The sequence below is a fragment of the Hyla sarda genome, chromosome 2 (assembly GCF_029499605.1).
Source record: "Hyla sarda isolate aHylSar1 chromosome 2, aHylSar1.hap1, whole genome shotgun sequence".
NCBI lineage: Eukaryota > Metazoa > Chordata > Amphibia > Anura > Hylidae > Hyla > Hyla sarda.
Window position 1 is genome coordinate 66,605,732 of NC_079190.1, and position 19,421 is coordinate 66,625,152.

At 43.4% G+C, this 19,421-nt stretch overlaps 1 protein-coding gene across 2 annotated transcripts in view; it reads left to right on the forward strand.

The window, feature by feature from the left end:
* The window catches only part of UFM1 (ubiquitin fold modifier 1), a 29,842-nt gene extending 17,975 nt beyond the window's left edge, over positions 1 to 11,867 (forward strand). For both annotated transcript variants that reach the window (XM_056561959.1, XM_056561958.1), the window contains exons 3-6: positions 433 to 490; positions 4,423 to 4,462; positions 5,395 to 5,427; positions 10,043 to 11,867. In XM_056561959.1, coding sequence (XP_056417934.1) covers positions 433 to 490; positions 4,423 to 4,462; positions 5,395 to 5,427; positions 10,043 to 10,110 — 199 coding nt within the window. In that variant the 3' untranslated portion in view covers positions 10,111 to 11,867. The remainder of the gene's footprint in view (positions 1 to 432; positions 491 to 4,422; positions 4,463 to 5,394; positions 5,428 to 10,042) is intronic.
* Positions 11,868 to 19,421: the final 7,554 nt, after the last annotated feature.

Genomic DNA, 19,421 nt, shown 5'->3' on the forward strand with positions numbered 1-19,421 from the left:
CGTCCCTAGACATCTTATCCCCTTTGATGTCTGATTGCGGGTGCCCTGCTTCTGTGGACCCCCACGATCTAGGATCCACCCTTTGGATAGGGGATAAGATGTCTAGGGACTGAGTACCCCTTTAGGGTTTAATAAATTTCATTTTATTCTGAAATTAATAGCATTTTATGTCCAATTTTTTTAACATATAATAAACGGTTGTCCTAAAAAGTGCAGATATTTATTTGAATTTTACTATTATTTATATGGAATACAGGGATCCGTATTATTGCTATTAGGCAGCAATAGGACACTGGTCTAACACTTCATAGGAGATGCTGGTATCTGTAACCTCTTTCTATTTCAAGGAGGAGAGCAGAGTATGATGAGGAACAGAGGAAGGACATAGAACATCAATGCAAATTCATGGTTCTCTTTTATCCCTATTGGCAGGCTGTGCGTTCCGGAGACTACGCCATTCACAGCGGTTCTGAAGTTTGCCGCAGAGGAGGTAGGTACAGAACTAAACAATACTAGTGACTGCGGCCTGTGCCAACCTACAATACAGAGACCGCCGTGCTCATCTGGCAGCTGTTTTGGTAACATTGACATTCACATGCCGGTCTGGGCATCGCTGAGCATTACATTGAAGTCATTGTACCATTGCATTCCCAACACATTCTGCCATTTATGGATTATTTCTGTTGCATTTGTGAATCTTCCACAATGTAGTTCTATGAGATTTACTAAGTAAATGAAGGAAGTCGCCTGGAAAAGATTGATTCCTGCTCCTTTCTATGCCAGATGATTAAAATGTCAATGCAGGAGCAGGTTTCCCTAGCAACCTTTATTGTGGCGGTGACATGAAGATTCTTACAGGCGTCCCCCCCCCTCTACCGATCTCTTGCAGTAGCTAGTCACCAGCGAGATATTAGGATCACACCTGGGGGCTGATCTGTATTCAGGGAAATGTGCCTGGTGGGAATGTAAAAAGCACAAAAAAAATAACTCAAATTATTATACTGTTAAATTTATAGGATCATTATTCACTAATAGAGTTGAGCGAACGTACGGTAAATTGGTTCGTAGCGAACCTCGCAGCTCAGCTGTTACTTTAGTCTGCGTAAATTCATTCAGCTTTCCAAGGGCTCCAGTTGCCTGGAAAAGTCCAGGATGACAGTCTTAGGTCTCCTAGGTCTGTATCCACCTTTTCCAGGCAACTGGAGCCCTTGGAAAGCTGAACTAATTTATGCAGACTAAAGTACAGTGGTCCCTCAAGTTACAATATTAATTGATTCCAGGACGACCATTGTGTGTTGAAACCATTATATGTTGAGACCAGAACTCTATGGAAACCTGGTAATTGGTTCTAAAGGCACCAAAATGTCATCCAAAAAATAGGAAAAAGTGAGGATTAAATAAAAATAAGTAAATAACTAATACAGATAAAGCAAATCATTACATATAAAAGTAAGAAAGATCTGCTGGGAGCTGTAATCACTGTCTATGTCAGTGTTTCCCAAGCAGGGAGCCTCCAGCTGTTGCAAAACTACAACTCCCTGCTGATGGGAGTTGTAGTTTTGCAACAGCTGGGGGCACCCTGCTTGAGAAACACTGGTCTATGTGGAGGACAGGAGCTTCTTCAGGGTCCTGTACAGTACACGCAATGTCCTAAATAAGTAAAATGGAGTCGCCCTTACCTGGTGTCCAAAGGAGCAGGTAACCCTGGCCCAAAGAGTAGTACAAAACATGTAATACCTCCCTGTACTGAAGGGGCGCTACCAGACATCAGTCAGTGCATACACTTCAGTAATACGGGGTTTTACCAGTGAATGCCCATTCTGATTGGTCGGTTCTTCCGGCCATTGACACATTTCAAGATCTAGACTGTCTGTAGCATTGTATGTTGAGTCTGCTTTCAACTTACAATGGTCCAGAAAAGACCATTGTATGTTGAAACTATTGTATGCTGAGGCCATTGTAAGTTGAGGGATCACTGTAATCAACAGCCGAGCTGCAAGGTTCGCTACGAGACAATTTACTGCCTATAACAACTAATGCAGATTGGTTGCTATAGGCAAAACTGGGCAGTTTCGGTTTCAGTTTTCACTATGCTTTATGATAAAGAGCAGTGGTCTCCAACCTGCGGACATCCAGATGTTGCAAAACTACAACTCCCAGCATGCCCGGACAGCCGTTCGCTGTCTGGGCATGCTGGGAGTTGTAGTTTTGCAACATCTGGAGGTCCGCAGGTTGGAAACCACTGATATAGAGTAAAGATGGTGGTACACACTCATCCAGCTGACCGCTATCTCTTGAATCTGCCATGTTTTATTTTATCCATTACAGTATCCATTAGTATTGCCAAACAGCTTTCTACAGAATAAACAGAATACGATTTTGCATTGCTCTGTGAAGTTTTATTCCATAACACTGTACGGTATATTAGTGTTGCACTCCTATTAGACAGCTTCTGTCCTATTGCACGGCTTCACTCTTTCATCGGTCGCATGTGCCGGTGTGCAGCAGACGAACTAGGATATTTAAAGGGGTATTCTGCCCCTAGACATCTTATCCCCTGTCCAAAGGATAGGGGATAAGATGTCAGATCACCGCGGTCCCGCTGCTGGGGACCCCCGGGATCCCCGCTGCGGCACCGCGCTATCATTACTGCACAGAGCGAGTTCGCTCTGTGCGTAATGACGGGCGATACGGGGGACGGAGCAGCGTGACGTCATGGCGCCGCCCCTCGTGACATCACGGCCCGTCCCCTTAATGCAAGTCTATGGGAGGGGGCGTGACGACCACCACGCCCCCTCCCATAGACTTGTATTGAAAGGGGCGGGCCGTGACATCACGAGGGGCGGAGCCGTGACGTAACGATGCTCCGGCCCCTGTACCGCCCATCATTACGTGCAGAGCGAACTCGCTCTGTGCTGTAATGATAGCGCGGTGCCGCAGCGGGGATCCCAGGGGTCCCCAGCAGCGGGACCGCGGCGATCTGACATCTTATCCCCTATCCTTTGGATAGGGGATAAGATGTCTAGGGGCGGAATACCCCTTTAAACCTGTCAAAACCCCACGATCAAACAAGCGCTTTCTTGTTCGTCTGCCGATCACTGGGCTTATTGTGGAAGGGAAAAGCTTCTATAAAGTTATAAAACTTTCATGTATCTTTATTCATTTTTCACATTTTGGGCTACTTTACCATCCCTAGAGCAGAAAGCCCCAACACAGGCTCTCTGCTGCCCCCTCTGGCTGTGTGAGGACTCGCTATTAAGTTACTTTGCTACTGGCAGTAGCCACGCCCCCTCTCATAGACTTGCATTGAGGGGTGTGTGTGGTGTGACAGCATGAGGGGCGTGGCGGTGATGTCACGACGCCCGCACCCAGCGTTCCGGAACAAAATGTTTCGAACGCTGTGGTAGTGGAGTACATAATGGAGTGCATTGGTAGCAACATAATCCTCAAGTGGAATTTCCACAGGGGATTATGGGGGAGATTTATCATTGCTTTGAGAGCATTTTTTTGCCTTTGTTTAGGCGCAGTTCAGGCACAAGCAGCATATTTAGAGACTTTTATGCAACTTTTGATATAGACAGTTTCACTCTTTTTGCTCTGTAGAACTTTTTCTTTTTGACCATGCAGGGGTCACATGTTTATCATTTGCGACTTTTGGCAAAAGTCGCTATTTTGTGCGCAAAGGTACTTTTTTTTTTTTTTTAGGCGCAAAGCTACACCACCTACCAGTAGGTGTGAGAATAATTTCTACCTTCCACAATTCAACCTTTAACCCCTTGTGGACGACAGCGTCCCACTCCCCTTCTATGACACATGCTCAGGAGCTGAGCACAGGTCATAGCTGGGTGGTCCTGGCAGCTATCTGCCACCAGGACCCATCTCTATTGCCAGACATCACCAATTATGGTGATGCCCGGCTTTAACCCCTTAGACACCGCAATCCAATTTGATTGTAGCTTCTAAAATGCAAGTAAAAATGTCCCGGCAGCTCTGTGAAAGTAAAAACACCTAACCTGCCAAATTTAGGACTCGGGAAAGTGTCTACTTCCCTCCCTCACAAGTGTCTAGAAAAAGTGTATGTGGTAGAGATTTTCCCACCACAGCAGAGCTGCGCAAAATTAATCATCCTGCTGCACCATCTTGATAAATAAGATGCACGCTAGTCAATCCCACCACACAAATAAACGTGGGAAAATAGCTCTACTGTAGACATTCTTTGATAAATCTGGGCCTATGTATGTTTGAACATACCTTTTAAATCTGTATTTTTCTCTGTTTCTCATGTTTGTACGCTTAGTGTTCATATCCACCCGTGTCTACTGAAATGGGAACAAAATGTGAATGTTTCTAGAGTAGTAAGTACGATAGGAGCCTGTTATGGTTATTAGGTGATAAAACGCTCTGTTATTTCTTTTACTTTAGTTCAAGGTCCCTGCAGAAACCAGCGCTATCATAACAAATGGTAAGTGGTTGTTGTTCACCTAGTGCATGCAGATATTAGCCCTCAGAGTCTTTTATGCTTGTTGTCACATTGCTGAGATGTCAAGGAAAATACTTACCATGTCCTTTACTATTTATTTTAAAATCCAATCTGGCAACTACGATACGATATACCATCCATTACATATGTACGGGTTTGGAGCCACATAGTATACACTATTGTATCTCATAATATACTGTAAACCAGTGGTCTCCAGCCAGTAGTTCTGGAGCTGCTTTTGGCTTCCAAGCTGTTGGCATCTGCAGAGACTGTGGTGCACTAGAGGATATCAGAATATTGCTGAAACATAGTGCTAGGGTCACAACCATTACACAGGCAGACTGTAGAGTAAAAGCCATATCTCTTAGTCGTATGTGTGAACGTACCCTAATAGGATAAATGCAGTAGGATATCATTGGCGCGCTCGTGGGGTTCCAAGCAGGATTTTTTTCACAAGTTTTATATTAACTTATTTATATTTGTACAAACACCAAGAAAAAGAAGGGAGCACTCACCCAGTAGTGTGTCCCAAGTTGGCAGATCATTAACGTTGTAAAGTCATCCTTCAGCAGGGAGGCGGTGGATGGTATGGAGGAAGCTCAGACGCCAGCACCGGAGCTCCCCCGTACCATCCACCGCCTCCCTGCCAAAGGATGACTTTACGTCGTTAACGATCTGCCAACTTGGGACACACTACTGGGTGAGTGCTCCGTTCTTCATTTTCTTGGTGTTTGTGTGCATTGGAGTATTTTTATTTCACATGAGCACCTCCCGTATTCCCGGTTGAAAGACAGCATGTCCGATTATTGCCTACCTAGCAAGTAGAACAGTCTTATATCCAGTGACCGATTTATAACCTCCCTCCCCTTTTTTTTCTCTGTTGATGCTATTCATATTTATATTTTGTCCTGCAGATGGAGTAGGATTAAATCCCGCACAAACTGCTGGTAAGTGCAAACGTATAGCAATGGGCTGTTCTGGGTTACAGTTATATTTCCATGTCTATGATGTATTAAAATAAATGTAATGGGGATTCTGTCTATGTTCTTAGTATTTTAACTGTCTGAATGGAGAGCGGCTACAAAGAGTGTCTATCATGGTTGACCTAATACTTTTGTCTATCTGGATGACCTAATACATTTATGCATTACACACACACAAACCTTTCCAATTTTAATGGTCGCATTGTATTGCTTAAGCTCTCCTATGGTGGTGCTGTAGGGTAATTGCACACTTGCTTTTTTGGTCCCCCCACAAAGTACAGTTTAACACTGGGGGTCCCACCAACGAGGCACCCTGTGATCAACGAGGCACCCTGTGATCAGTTTATTGCTGAGAGACCTGTCTAACGTAAATAGACTGTTCTTACCAGACAATAGGCAACCCCCTTTTCTAGGAGTTTTTTTTATTCTTTTATTAAATATAACTTATGGCCTATGCGCAGGATCAACAATCAGTATCCAATTGTAAGGGGTCCAGTTCCTGACACCCCCCATTGGTCAGCTGATTGAAGTGGCTTTTTTTACTTCCTTCTAAGAACATTGCTATACATTCGGTAGTGGCTGCACTTGGTATTGCAGCTCATCACATGGAAGTGAATGTGACGAGCTGCAATGTAAGTATAGCTGTGTCTGGCAAATGCAGCAGCCACTTGAATCAGATGGTTAGTGTGGGGTGCAAGGTGTCGGACAGCCACTGCTCGGATTATGGTTGACGATCCCGAGTATAGACCTACTATTTAAAAAAAAAAAAAAAAAAAACCTTTAAACAATGATTAAAATAACAGAATATTAGAGAACAAAGGGGAAATCTAGACTGCTCGTATTCGTGAATGAGTTACATATGCTTTTTTTTTTTCCTTTGTTTTATACTTATTTCCATATGAAAAGAGTATAACAGTGTAAAACATATTCACTCTTCATAGTCTTCACAACTGTTTATTTTATTTTATTTTTTTGTATTTTCATGAATCGGTGCTAACATGTTAGCTTATACGTTACCATTTCTCCAAAATACAAATAAACATATTAATTTACTGTACGCAGAGTTCTGCACTTCTCTACAGTAGTAATTGTCTTTTCCCGGCGCTATCTCTGTGCTCACATGAGTTTAGAAATTAATTTCAGACCTTTTGATCCTGGGTAATTTAAAATTCATCCTGATGGTTTTTTTCTCATTGCCATTAAAAATTTAGTCCCAGTAGCAACAGGGTGCAACTTAGCAACAGTGGGCAAAGAGCTTCACCGATCAGATTAAAAGGAAGATGTAATTCCGCCACGCGTGAACCAATTAATTGAGGTTTCTTACTGTGTAATTAATATACCTGTCATTTGCTTGTGTAATGAACCTTTCAACATCCAGTTCTGGAACTGCATGTCTGTTTGTTCTGAGAACTACTAAAATAGGTCCATGTCTCTCTTTTAAATGTAGCGTAATATTTTTGTAAAAGCCGATAAGACTTAAAGGGGTACTCTGCTGCTCAGAGTTTGGAACAAACTGTTCTTAACGCTGGAGCTGGGAACTCGTGACGTCATAGCCCCGCCATGAGGGGGCGGGGTTAAGGTGTCACGAGCTCCAGCCCCCAGCGTTCAGAATAGTTTGTTCCAAACTCTGAGCAGTGGAGTACCCCTTTAAAGGGGTACTCCAGTGGAAAACTATTTTTTTCTAATCAGCTGGTGCCAAAAAGTTATACAGATTTGTAAATTACTTCTATATGATCCACAGGAAGTTATTTTCTTTTTGAAGTTCCTTGCTGTCTGACTACAGTGCTCTCTGCTGACACCTCTGTCCGTATAAAGAACTATAAATACAAAAGCGAGCGCTCCATAGCGTAAAACCGTCTGGGTGTAAAATGGCAAAGGAATTCTTAGAGCCTCTTACCCCAGGTGGTTGTTTGGACTCACACACAACAATGGACAGTGTGGTTGAGTCGTTAGGGCCCGATCTGCAGCCTCCCAACCAAGTAGATAGAGACAAATGGACTTCCAGGGTGCGGTGGGTCTTTTGCGGCGCGGGCTGGGAACAAGTATGTCAGGTGAGTATAAAAGGATTTATGAAAATGCAACGCATTTCACCGCGCTTGCGCGTCTTCATCAGATGCCTGATGAAGCCGCGCAAGCGCGGTGAAACGCGTTGTATTTTAATAAATTCTTTTATACTCACCTGACGTGCTTGTTCCAAGTCAGCCTCGCAAAAGACCCACCGCACCCTGGAAGTCCATTTGTCCGTATCAAGAACTGTCCTAGTTCCTAAAATGGACAGAGGTGTCAGCAGAGAGCACTGTGGTCAGACAAAAAGGAAATTCAAAAAGAAAAGAACTTCCTGTGGAGCATTCCAGTACTGGAAGGATTAAGATTTTTTAATAGAAGTAATTTACAAACATGTTTAACTTTCTGGCACCAGTTGATTAGAAAAATGTTTTTTTCCACTGGAGTACCCCTTTAAAGGCGGTATCGCGGTTCCTGCAGATAATGAGAAAGTATACAAGATAGTTTCCATTTCTTTTCAGTTTTTTTTTATCTCTACTTACTGTTATTCTTAAGAAAAATTCAGTCTTGGTCATTTAATGGACACACAGGCATACAGCTTGTTGTGAGACTGAGCCCTGATGCTCTGTGTAAGTATGTCCATGACATGACCTGTAAAGAATTTTATCAGCAGGGACTACAGTAGCGAGAGATCTCGAAAACTGTGGATTTAAGAGGTGTCAGTTTTTTTTTTAGAAAGTGGTGGAAGAAGCTGGAATTGGTATAAAGTAGAGAAACTCAGCATACCTCTCGGTAGTTAACTTACCACTCCAGTGCCAAGATAAGAGTTTAAACAGATATGCAGATTAGGCTTTGGAGCCCACTGGGCGGTCCCAGCAGCCACTAGAGCCCTGCACAGTTCCCTTCATCAGTTAGTCACTCCCCTCCTCTGTGCTGGTCACCTCCTCTACCCCAACCCCCAGTTGACAGACACTAGACTGTACTTTAAACTCTGCCTCTCTCCTGTAATCCTCCATAAGTGACATAAAGTAATGGAGTGGCGCATGTGTGGTAAAGTATTCTCCCAGCATCCTCAGGTATGTTCTGTATTTGCACAATCTACCAGCGAAGAACAGCTGCTAAGGAAGCCATGAGAACAGTCAGGGTCTATTCACACAGCGGAATTTCGCCTCAAATTAAAGCCTATAGACTTCTACAGGATTCTGCACTCCCATTCACACTTCTGAAATTCCGCTAGCGGAATTTCAGAAGTGTGAATGGGAGTGCGGAATCCCCTAGAAGTCTATGGGCATTAATTTTGAGATGGAATTCAGCAAGCGGGAATTCCACTGTGTGAATAGACCCTTACGCTCTTGTGACAGCAGGATTACAGGGGAGAGGGGTAGATTACACTACAGCCTAGGGGCTGTCAATCAGAGGGTAGAGGAGGTAACCAGTGCCAAAAGGGAAGTGGCTAACTGGTGAAGGGGCCAAACTGTGCTGGACTTTAGTAGCTGTGCAGAACGCCCAGTGGACTCAAAAGCATCATTTACATACCTTTTTAAGTATGTATGGATGAAGCCCTATACAGCCAAGTTCTTACTTTATACCCTAAAACCTACATTTAGTTTTTAGTATATTGTTTAGAGTTCTTTTTTCATTTGTGACAACTTTTGACACGTTTCCCAGACATGTCAAAAGTTGAGATCGTACAGCTGTTACGCCCCCTCCCATAGACTTGCATTGAGGGGGTGGAGCGTGATGTCATGAGGGGGCGGGTCTATGACATCACGAGCTCCCGGCGCCGGATCCAGCATTCGGAACAGTTTGTTCCAAACGCTGAGCAGCAGAGTACCCCTTTAATAATAGTATTCTCATCTACTTGAAGATAAGATGCTGTACGATCCAAGAGCATTAAAAAGGACTTATCCCAGCTTATCTCTATACCCGACAGTTTCCCGTAACGTGTTAACAAGTTTATCGCTGTCTGTAGTGATGGTCCAGTATCATTTAAGAATAGCAGTGCCTCATCTGCATACAAGGCAATCTTGCTTATATATGTCCCATATTGATATCCTGATATCGCACTCGCAAAACGAACATGTTCTGCTAATGGTGGATCCACATACTTCGGCCCTTGGCTTATTTTTTTTTTTGCTGCAGAAAATCTGCAGCATATCTGCAATGTGAGGCCCTATTTAAAGGGGTTATCCAGGAATATATAAAAAGAGCTTATTTCTTTCAAAAACCACTCCCTGTCTGTCTCCAGGTTGGGTGTGGTTCTGTAGCTCAGTTCCATTGAAGTGAATGGAGCCAAGTTGTAATACCACACCCAACCTGGGGACAGATGTGGAGCGGTTTCTGAAAGAGAATAGCTGTTTTTGTATTTCTGGATAACCCCTTTTGTGTTTTTAGTTTTTTTTCTTTTACTACTTACATTCTACCTTTTGAGTTGCCATTGTTGCCTGGAGGAGACTGATCTTTAAAAAAAATTACTTTATTCCAATTATACATTTTTCATCCCTTAAAGGGGCAACAATTTATATTCATGAAGGATTTATTTAATTTATTCAAATTTTTTTTTTCTCCTTTATAGGAAATGTATTCCTTAAACACGGATCAGAACTTAGACTCATTCCCAGAGACCGAGTGGGCAGCTGTTAATACCCCGACATCTTGCAATATGTATTTCTATTGGAAACATGTTAAAAAGAACTAATTTATTCTGGGCTTTTAAAAAAAAAAAAAAGCAAAGACTCTGAATTTTAAGTCGGTTTTAAGATTTAATTCAGTAAGGCTCATTTCCCTTTAAAATCAAAGTGACTTTGAAGATTAAAGATTTGTAAGGTTTAATTATTGCTTCTCATGTCTATAAAACCATATTGCTTTTGTGACTCTCTCAATGTAGTCTGGCACTTTTGAAGAACCAGTTCAACATGTATGTGTGTATGTATGTAACATCTTATTATACATATTGCTGGATCATAGATATAGCATAAAACTACATTCATGTACAGAGATATCATTGTAACACAAAAATATTTACACTCATATTACAACATTTTAGTAATCGGACTCATTCTCAGTGACTTGATAACTTTATTCCATTGCTCCCCTCTAAAGCATGTTATATAGCTTGTATAGAAGAGTAAGAGAGCCATGATGCCTCCCTTTAGGTGCCCTGTTTATAATCTCTGACCCTTTAAAGAGCCTTAGAACATGACTAAGGATTATCAATCTAACAAAAATCTTCTCCAAAAAAGACACTCATTTGTAAATACCTGTTCTTGTTCCTTGTCAGTTCAGAGCATGGCACTGGTTGGCTGGGTGAAAAGTCTTTTATGGTAGATCTTGAGGGATTGGGTTTCTCAAAGGTCTCTGAACATATGTGGGGTGAGGATACCGAAGCCTGTCTACACATCGGTCCTCTGTCTTTTGGTGGAGACTCTGGTTTGGTTGATAATCTCCAGTCATGTTTCAAGGCTTTTTTTTTTTAAATGCGTCAGGAATTGACTTACAGGGTAGCTACCCAAATAGGTAGCACTACAGAGGCAGCTTTATTTCTTTTAGAGGAGAGATGATTTGCATACTTTTTTCCCTCGGATCATTGCCTGACCTATGATCCATTAGGCTGACCATACACATAAGATAAATGTTGGCCAAAATGGCAGATTTGGACCATTTCGTATGGCTGAGGGCAAACTCCTGTCTGCCTAAACAGTGAATCTGACGTGTTTAATTTTTTTTACCTGTAGGCTGAAACTAGACTTTTCTTATATTATAATGTGCTTATTTTGTTGGTTTGCTAGTTAACTGTGGCATATTGGTTAGATGATCTGTACAAATTATCCAACGTACCATTGACCAGTGACATTCTGACCTCTGTATTGCCAGCTTAAAGCTAGGGCTAAGTTGTGTGCTATCTTTTGGACTGGAGCTGTCACTCAATAGTTAAAATCAATCAAATAGAGCTACTAAAAGTGGCAGCAAGTCCCGACCTTAAAGGGGTATTCCGCTGCTCAGCGTTTGGAACAAACTGTTCCGTACGCTGGAGCCAGGAGCTCGTGACGTCATTGCCCCGCCCCTTCATGATGTCACGCTCGCTCCCTCGATGCAAGTCTATGGGAGGGGGCGTGACGGCTGTCACGCCCCCTCCCATAGACTTGCATCGAGGGGGCAGGGCGGGATGTCATGGGGGTGGGGCTATGAGGTCACAAGCTCCCGACTCCAGCGTTCGGATCAGTTTGTTCCAAACGCTGAGCAGCAGAGGACCCCTTTATGCAACGACCAAGACTTGAAGTATTCAGGAGATCTTGGCTTTAGTCTAGAATATATCATACAGAAAATTATTTGCTTATTTTTGTTGAAAAAAAGATATTAAAACATTCTTATGTTAGATTAAATTATAATATTCAACTGGTTCTGAGCAGTAGTTTTCTTTTTTTGTTGTATAACTTTTTAATCGATTTTCTTTTGGATAATTTTTAGCATGCTACTGATTTTATTAGGAGCAGTAATGAACAAAGGGGTTTTCCCATAAAAACCTATTTTTCAGCTCTACATGGGGACTCTAGGACTTACATGCTTGAATGCCACTTGAAAATTCTGCATGAATCTATAGCCAATACACTTCAATGGGATTGACACAGCAAAATTTCTTCTGCTGGAATTCTATTGAAGTGAATGGCAATTCATTTTTGCGGAATTTACTGCAGAATTCTGCCGTGTGAACATATCCTTAGGGTCTTGAATTTCTGAGCGGAATTCTGCAAGGAAATTCCAGTGTAGCAGCCTCATTGTTTTCAATGATATTCTGCTGCACCATCAAATTTCGGACTCCGGCTTTGGAGATGGCTCATTACAGAGCGGTCCTAGCGTCAACTGATTTATCGGCGCTTGCCCAGAATTTTTCCATTCAGATATTCTGCCATGTGAATGAGCCCTTATTGTATGTGTGATGAGAAACCGAAAACTCAGGACCCCACCCTGGCCTGTTGATCACGTGATGTCCTAGTGGTTTGGCTGTCCTGTAAACAGCTAATACAAGTATTTTTCAATGAGTTGCACACGATTTATAATAACATTTTTGCTTTCTTCATCAACCGTACCACACTTGTCGAAGGGTTGTTCGTGGTATTGCGGCACTGTTTATCCAACCTGTAAACCCCTAAATCATCAATTTCACATTGGCATAGGGTTAAAAATTTGGTTAACCTCTATATAGCTTAGAGAGAACCATTTTTGCTCGTAGAATGTCCGTCAATCTGCATCAATGTAAAATAAAAAGTGCAATTATTAAAGAGGTACTTCAGAATTATTTTCTTTTTATCCCTATATGCCCGGGCTGCAGCCCCTGTATTCTTTCTGCTTCTAGGGCCTGTGCACCAGAAACAGGACACAGGACATCACTGCGATTGGTGTCTAGCTGAGCGCAGTGTGATGTGTTGGGCCCCAGAAACGGAGAAAACCAGGCCCAGAAGACAGGAGAGCGATATCTGCAGCAGGAAATAAGTTAAAGGGGTACTCCGTTCCTCAGCGTTTGGAACAAACTGTTCCGAACGCTGGAGCCAGCATCGGGAGCTTGTGATGTCATAGCCCCGCCCCCTCTCGATGTCACGCCCGCTCCCTCAATGCAAGTGTATGATATGGGGCGTGACAGTCATCATACCTCCCTTCCCATAGACTTGCATTGAGGGGGTGGGGCGTGACATCAAGAGGGGCGGGGCTATGATGTCACAAGCTCCCGACTCCAGCGTTTGGAACAGTTTGTCCCAAACGCTGAGCAGCGGAGTACCCCTTTAAGTTTTTTTTATTTGCGGCAGCCTGGGCATATAGGGATAAAGAAATTAAGCACCAAGCTGCTTATACAGGGTAAAGTCTGTGTAAGAAAATGGACGGGTACAGTGATTTTAGGACGTACAGTCCATAGACAGGAGGAGTTCTGCTTATAGGGTGCATTCACACGTGCGTATTTTCTGCTGCAGATTTGAGTCGGCAGATTTTCCTGCCCATTGAAGTCAATGGGCTAAATAATCTGCAGCCGATCTGCAACAAAAGTACGCACGTGTGAACGCATCCATACAGGGTAATAGTGCTGATGACGCTGATTCCAATGCTCTTTACCTTTTTCTGGGTAAAATATGAAGGGAGTGTAACAGGGCCATTACGGGCAGACATGATAATGCACCAATGGAGCTAGGGAACGCCCTAAGAAGGTGATTTACAGATTTGAATTTTAGTTTATAACTCGGGAACAGCATCACCAATTCAAAAAAGGTACACAACGTTGGAATAAGTGTCACCAGCACTATTACCATATATAAGCAGATTAGGGTTGGTGGCGCTGCTGTCAGTTTCCCTTTTTAGGGTACATTCCCACACGGTGTATTTGCTGCGTATTTGCTGCTGCGTATTTTATTTTCTCTGTTGAAGTCAATGGGTAGGAAAATATGCAGCACCAAATACGCAGCAAAATACGCCACGTGGAATGCACCTTAACCTCTTAAGGACCAATGACGTTGTGGAACGTCATGGCACCCTGGGCTTTAAGGACCAATGACGTTCCACAACGTCATGGCATTTTCCGTTCTCTGCCGCTCGCCGGGCAGAGATCGGAACTGGATGCCTGCTGAAATCCTTCAGCAGGCATCCAGGGCAAACGCCGAGGGGGGCCATGTAGGCCCCCCATGTCGGCGATCGCCGCAAATCGCAAGGGAAATCGCCCTTGCGATCTGCGGCGATACCGGGCTGATCGGGTCTCTGGGACCCGACCGCCCGGTAATTTCGCATGATCCCGGCTGTCACAGACAGCCAGGACCATGCTAAAGCATAGGAGCGAGGTGGCAAGCCTGCCATCTCCTCCGATCCCCCTGCAATCTGTCGGTTAGTTAACCGACCAATCGCAGGAGGGGGCGGTTACTTCCTCCCGTCCTGCCCGGCCCCTTGAAGTCCGGAGAGGACGGGAGGAAGACCAGAGGACGCGGCGGGGGACGGGGGAGTGCTGGGGACCAGCCCCGGTACTTACCTCGTCCCTGAAGACCCGGATCCTGGCGGCGGAGACGGCGGCGACAGGTGAGTAGATCTTCAGCCGCGGTCGGGCCCTTTACAGCAATGCACGTCGCCGTAAAGCGACATGCATTGCTGTAATGGGACCCTGTAAACTACAACTCCCAGCATGCCCAGACAGCCCTTGGCGTCTGAGCATGCTGGGAGTTGCAGTTTTGCAACATCTGGAGGTCCACAGTTTGGAGACCACTGTGCCCTTCCAGATGTTGCAAAACTACACATCCTCAGCATGCCCTTACTGTCCAGGCATGCTGGGAGTTGTAGTTCTGCAACATCTGGCCCTTCAGATGTTGCAGAACTACAACTCCCAGCATTCCTGGACAGTTTTGGCATACTGGGAGTTGTAGTTTTGCAACATCTGGAAGGGCACAGATTGGGAACCACTGTATTAGTGGTCTGCAAACTAGTCCTCCAGATGTTGCAAAACTACAACTCCAAGCATGCTGGGAGTTGTAGTTCGGCAACATCTAGCTCTAAAGATGTTGCCGAACTACTACTCCCAGCATGCCTGAGAATGCTGGGAGTTGTGGTTTTGCAACAACAGGAGGCACACTGGTTGGGAAACATTGTCTGTTTCCTAACTCAGTGTTTCCCAACCCGTGTGCCTCCAGCTGTTGCAAAACTATAACTACCAGCATGCACTGATGGACTGTGCATGCTGGGAGTTGTAGTTTTAATTTAGCCAAACAACAAAAACGGCAAAACAATACGTGCCGTATGTAGGTCCCGGGGGTACCAATATATAGCCAAAGACAAAGAGACCCACAATACTAATATTATTTCAAAAAGTATAACAACCTTTATTAGACAATAAAAAACAATTTTAAAAATTAGTAAAAGGCAGAGGATGACCTAACGCAGGAGACAACAGGTGCCAGTGGACCTGGTATGGGTAATGTAGGTATTCAGTCAAGAGCATACATAATATAAGGCTGGCGTAGCTGCATACTTATGATATCGTAACAATAGATATAATATCTAACATACATTGAGGTAACATAGGGAGCAGCAATGCAATACAACAAACATAAATAGGAAATACCTAAAAAAGACTACCTGTCATATACCCAAAGGTGCTCCTGGCCTTTGGGTATATGACAGGTAGTCTTTTTTTAGGTATTTCCTATTTATGTTTGTTGTATTGCATTGCTGCTCCCTATGTTACCTCAATGTATGTTAGATATTATATCTATTGTTACGATATCATAAGTATGCAGCTACGCCAGCCTTATATTATGTATGCTCTTGACTGAATACCTACATTACCCATACCAGGTCCACTGGCACCTGTTGTCTCCTGCGTAAGGTCATCCTCTGCCTTTTACTAATTTTTAAAATTGTTTTTTATTGTCTGATAAAGGTTGTTATACTTTTTGAAATAATATTAGTATTGTGGGTCTCTTTGTCTTTGGCTATATATTGAGTTGTAGTTTTGCAACAGCTGGAGGTCCCCCCCCCCCCCCCACTGTGAATGTACAGGATACATTCACATGGGCAGGGGGCTTACAGTGAGTATCAGGCTGCAAGTTTGCGATGCAGCTAATTTTGCACGGCAGCTCAAACTCGCTGTAATCCCCCGCCCGTGTGACTGTACCCTAAAAACACTACACTAACACAAAATAAAATAAAAAGTAAAAAAAACACTACATATACCCCTACACAGCCCCCCTCCCCAATAAAAATGAAAGCGTCTGGTACGCCACTGTTTCCAAAATGGAGCCTCCAGCTGTTGCAAAACAACAACTCCCAGTATTGCCGGACAGCCGTTGACTGTCCAGGCATGCTGGGAGTTTTGCAACAGCTGGAGGCACCCTGTTTGGGAATCACTGGCGTAGAATACCCCTATGTCCACCCCTATGCAAGTCCCTAATTTAGGCCTCAAATGCGCATGGCGCTCTCACTTTGGAGCCCTGTCGTATTTCAAGGCAACAGTTTAGGGTCACATATGGGGTATCGCCGTACTCGGGAGAAATTTCTTAACAAATTTTGGGGGGCTTTTTCTCCTTTCACCCCTCATGAAAAGGTGAAGTTGGGGGTCTACACCAGCATGTTAGTGTAAAAAAAAAATTTTTTTACACTAACATGCTGGTGTTGCCCCATACTTTTCATTTTGACAAGAAGTAAAAGGGAAAAACGCCCCCCAAAATTTGTAATGCAATTTCTCCCGACTACGGAGATACCCCATATGTGGGCGCAAAGTGCTCTGGGGGCGCACAACAAGGCCCAGAAGGGAGAGTGCACCATGTACATTTGAGGTGATTTGCACAGGGCTGGCTGATTGTTACAGCGGTTTTGACAAACGCAAAAAAAAAAAAACCTCACATGTGACCCCATTTCGGAAACTACACCCCTCACGGAATGTAATGAGGGGTGCAGTGAGAATTTACCCCCCACTGGTGTCTGACAGATCTTTGGAACAGTGGGCTGTGCAAATTAAAAATGTTGTACAGACCACTGTTCCAAAGATCTGACAGACACCAGTGGGGGGTAAATGCTCACTGTACCCCTTGTTACGTTCCTCAAAGGGTTTAGTTTCCAAAATGGTATGCCATGTGGGGGTTATTTTGCTGTCCTGGCACCATAGGGGCTTCCTAAATGCGACATGCCCCCCGAGCAAAATTTGCTCTCAAAAAGCCAAATATGACTCCCTCTCTTCTGAGCATTGTAGTTTGCCCGTAGTGCGCTTCAGGTCAATTTATGGGATACCTCCATACTCAGAAGAGATGGAGTTACAAATTTTGGGGGGGATTTTCTGCTATTAACCCTTGCAAAAATGTGAAATTTGGGGGGGAAACACACATTTTAGTGAAATTTTTTTTTTTTTTTTACGTATGCAAAAGTCGTGAAACCCCTGTGATGTATTAAGGCTCACTTTATTTCTTGTTACGTTCCTCAAGGGGTCTAGTTTCCAAAATGGTATGCCATGTGGGTATTTTTTGCTGTCCTGGCACCATAGGGGCTTCCTAAATGCGACATGCCCCCGAGCAAAATTTGCTCTCAAAAAGCCAAATATGACTCCTTCTCTTCTGAGCATTGTAGTTCGCCCGTAGTACACTTCAGGTCAACTTATGGGGTACCTCCATACTTAGAAGAGATGGGGTTACAAATTTTGGGGGGTATTTTCTGCTATTAACCCTTGCATACATGTGAAATTTGGGTGGAATCACACATTTTAGTGAAATTTTTTAAACATTTTTTTACATATGCAAAAGTCGTGAAACACCTGTGGGGTATTAAGGCTCACTTTATTCCTTGTTAAGTTCCTCAAGGGGTCTAGTTTCCAAAATGGTATGCCATGTGGGTATTTTTTCCTGTTCTGGCACCATAGGGGCTTCCTAAATGCAACATGCCCCCCAAAAATCATTTCAGAAAAACGTACTCTCCAAAATCCCCTCCTCGCTCCTTCCCTTCTGAGCCCTCTACTGTGCCCGCCGAACACTTTACATAAACATATGAGGTATGTGCTTACTCGAGAGAAATTGGGCTACAAATATAAGTATACATTTTCTCCTTTTACCCCTTGTAAAAAGTAAAAAATGGGGCCTACAAGAACACGCAAGTGTAAAAAATGAAGATTGTGAATTTTCTCCTTCACTTTGCTGCTATTCCTGTGAAACACCTAAAGGGTTAAAATGCTGACTGAATGTCATTTTGAATACTTTGGGGGGTGCAGTTTTTATAATGGGGTCATTTATGGGGTATTTCTAATATGAAGACCCTTCAAATCCACTTCAAACCTGAACTGGTCCCTGAAAAATTATGATTTTGGAAATTTTGTGAAAAATTGGAAAATTGCTGCTGAACTTTGAAGCCCTCTGGTGTCTTCCAAAAGTAAAAAATCGTAAATTTTATGATGCAAACATAAAGTGGACATATTGTATATGTGAATTAAAAAAAAAAATTTTGGGAATATCCATTTTCCTTACAAGCAGAGAGCTTCAAAGTTAGAAAAATGCAAAATTTTTAATTTTTTCATCAAATTTTGGAATTTTTCACTAAGAAACGATGCAAGTATCGACAAAATTTTACCAATAACATAAAGTAGAATATGTCACGAAAAAACAATCTTGGAATCAGAATGATAGGTAAAAGCGTCTTAGAGTTATTAATGCTTAAAGTGACAGTGGTCAGATGTTCAAAAAACGCTCTGGTCCTAAGGTGTAAAATGGCCTGGTCCTTAAGGGGTTAAATAGCATTTTCCTAGTAATAGGTTCCCTTTAATTTACTCCTTTTTGGATCACTGTGCCTTTCTCATCAGCAAAGCTTACATTTCCTGTTTGCTGCTGGCTCCCAATACTGCATGGCATTAATCTAAGCCCTAAACACTGCATTAGGGTTCACAAAATAATAATTTGCATATGATAAGATGAAAGACAGCATTTATCCTGCTTCAGCAAACCAGTATATTTCATAAGGGTGAAGATGTTGCATAGGCTGGAAATAAAACAACTGTAGATGCCAGATTGTTAGCATATAATAGCAGAGGACCCCCATCCAAGAGGGTGTATGACCCTGTATTGAGTTGAGACAAACCTATTGTAGATCGTCTTCAGGATGCGAATACAACAGTACACAAAATCATATCATACAAAAAATGGAAAAAAGAATACAGTCAGTATACATATTTAGTTCTAAAGTGTCCCCCCTCCCCCCAACACCCTGCGATCTCCCTGCAGCACCCGCATTCTATGTGTTGCTGAATCTCCAGTTTCGGGAACCTCCAGGCTTCCAGGACTGGGGATGTGACGTCACGCCATGCCCCCTCCATTCATGCCGTCACACCCCCTCCCATAGACATGAATGGAGGGGGCGTGGCGTGACGTCATGTCCCCGGTCACGGAAACCCGGAGGTTTTCGAAACTGGAGATGCAGCACCTGCATAGAATGCGGGTGCTGCTGGGGGGTCTCAG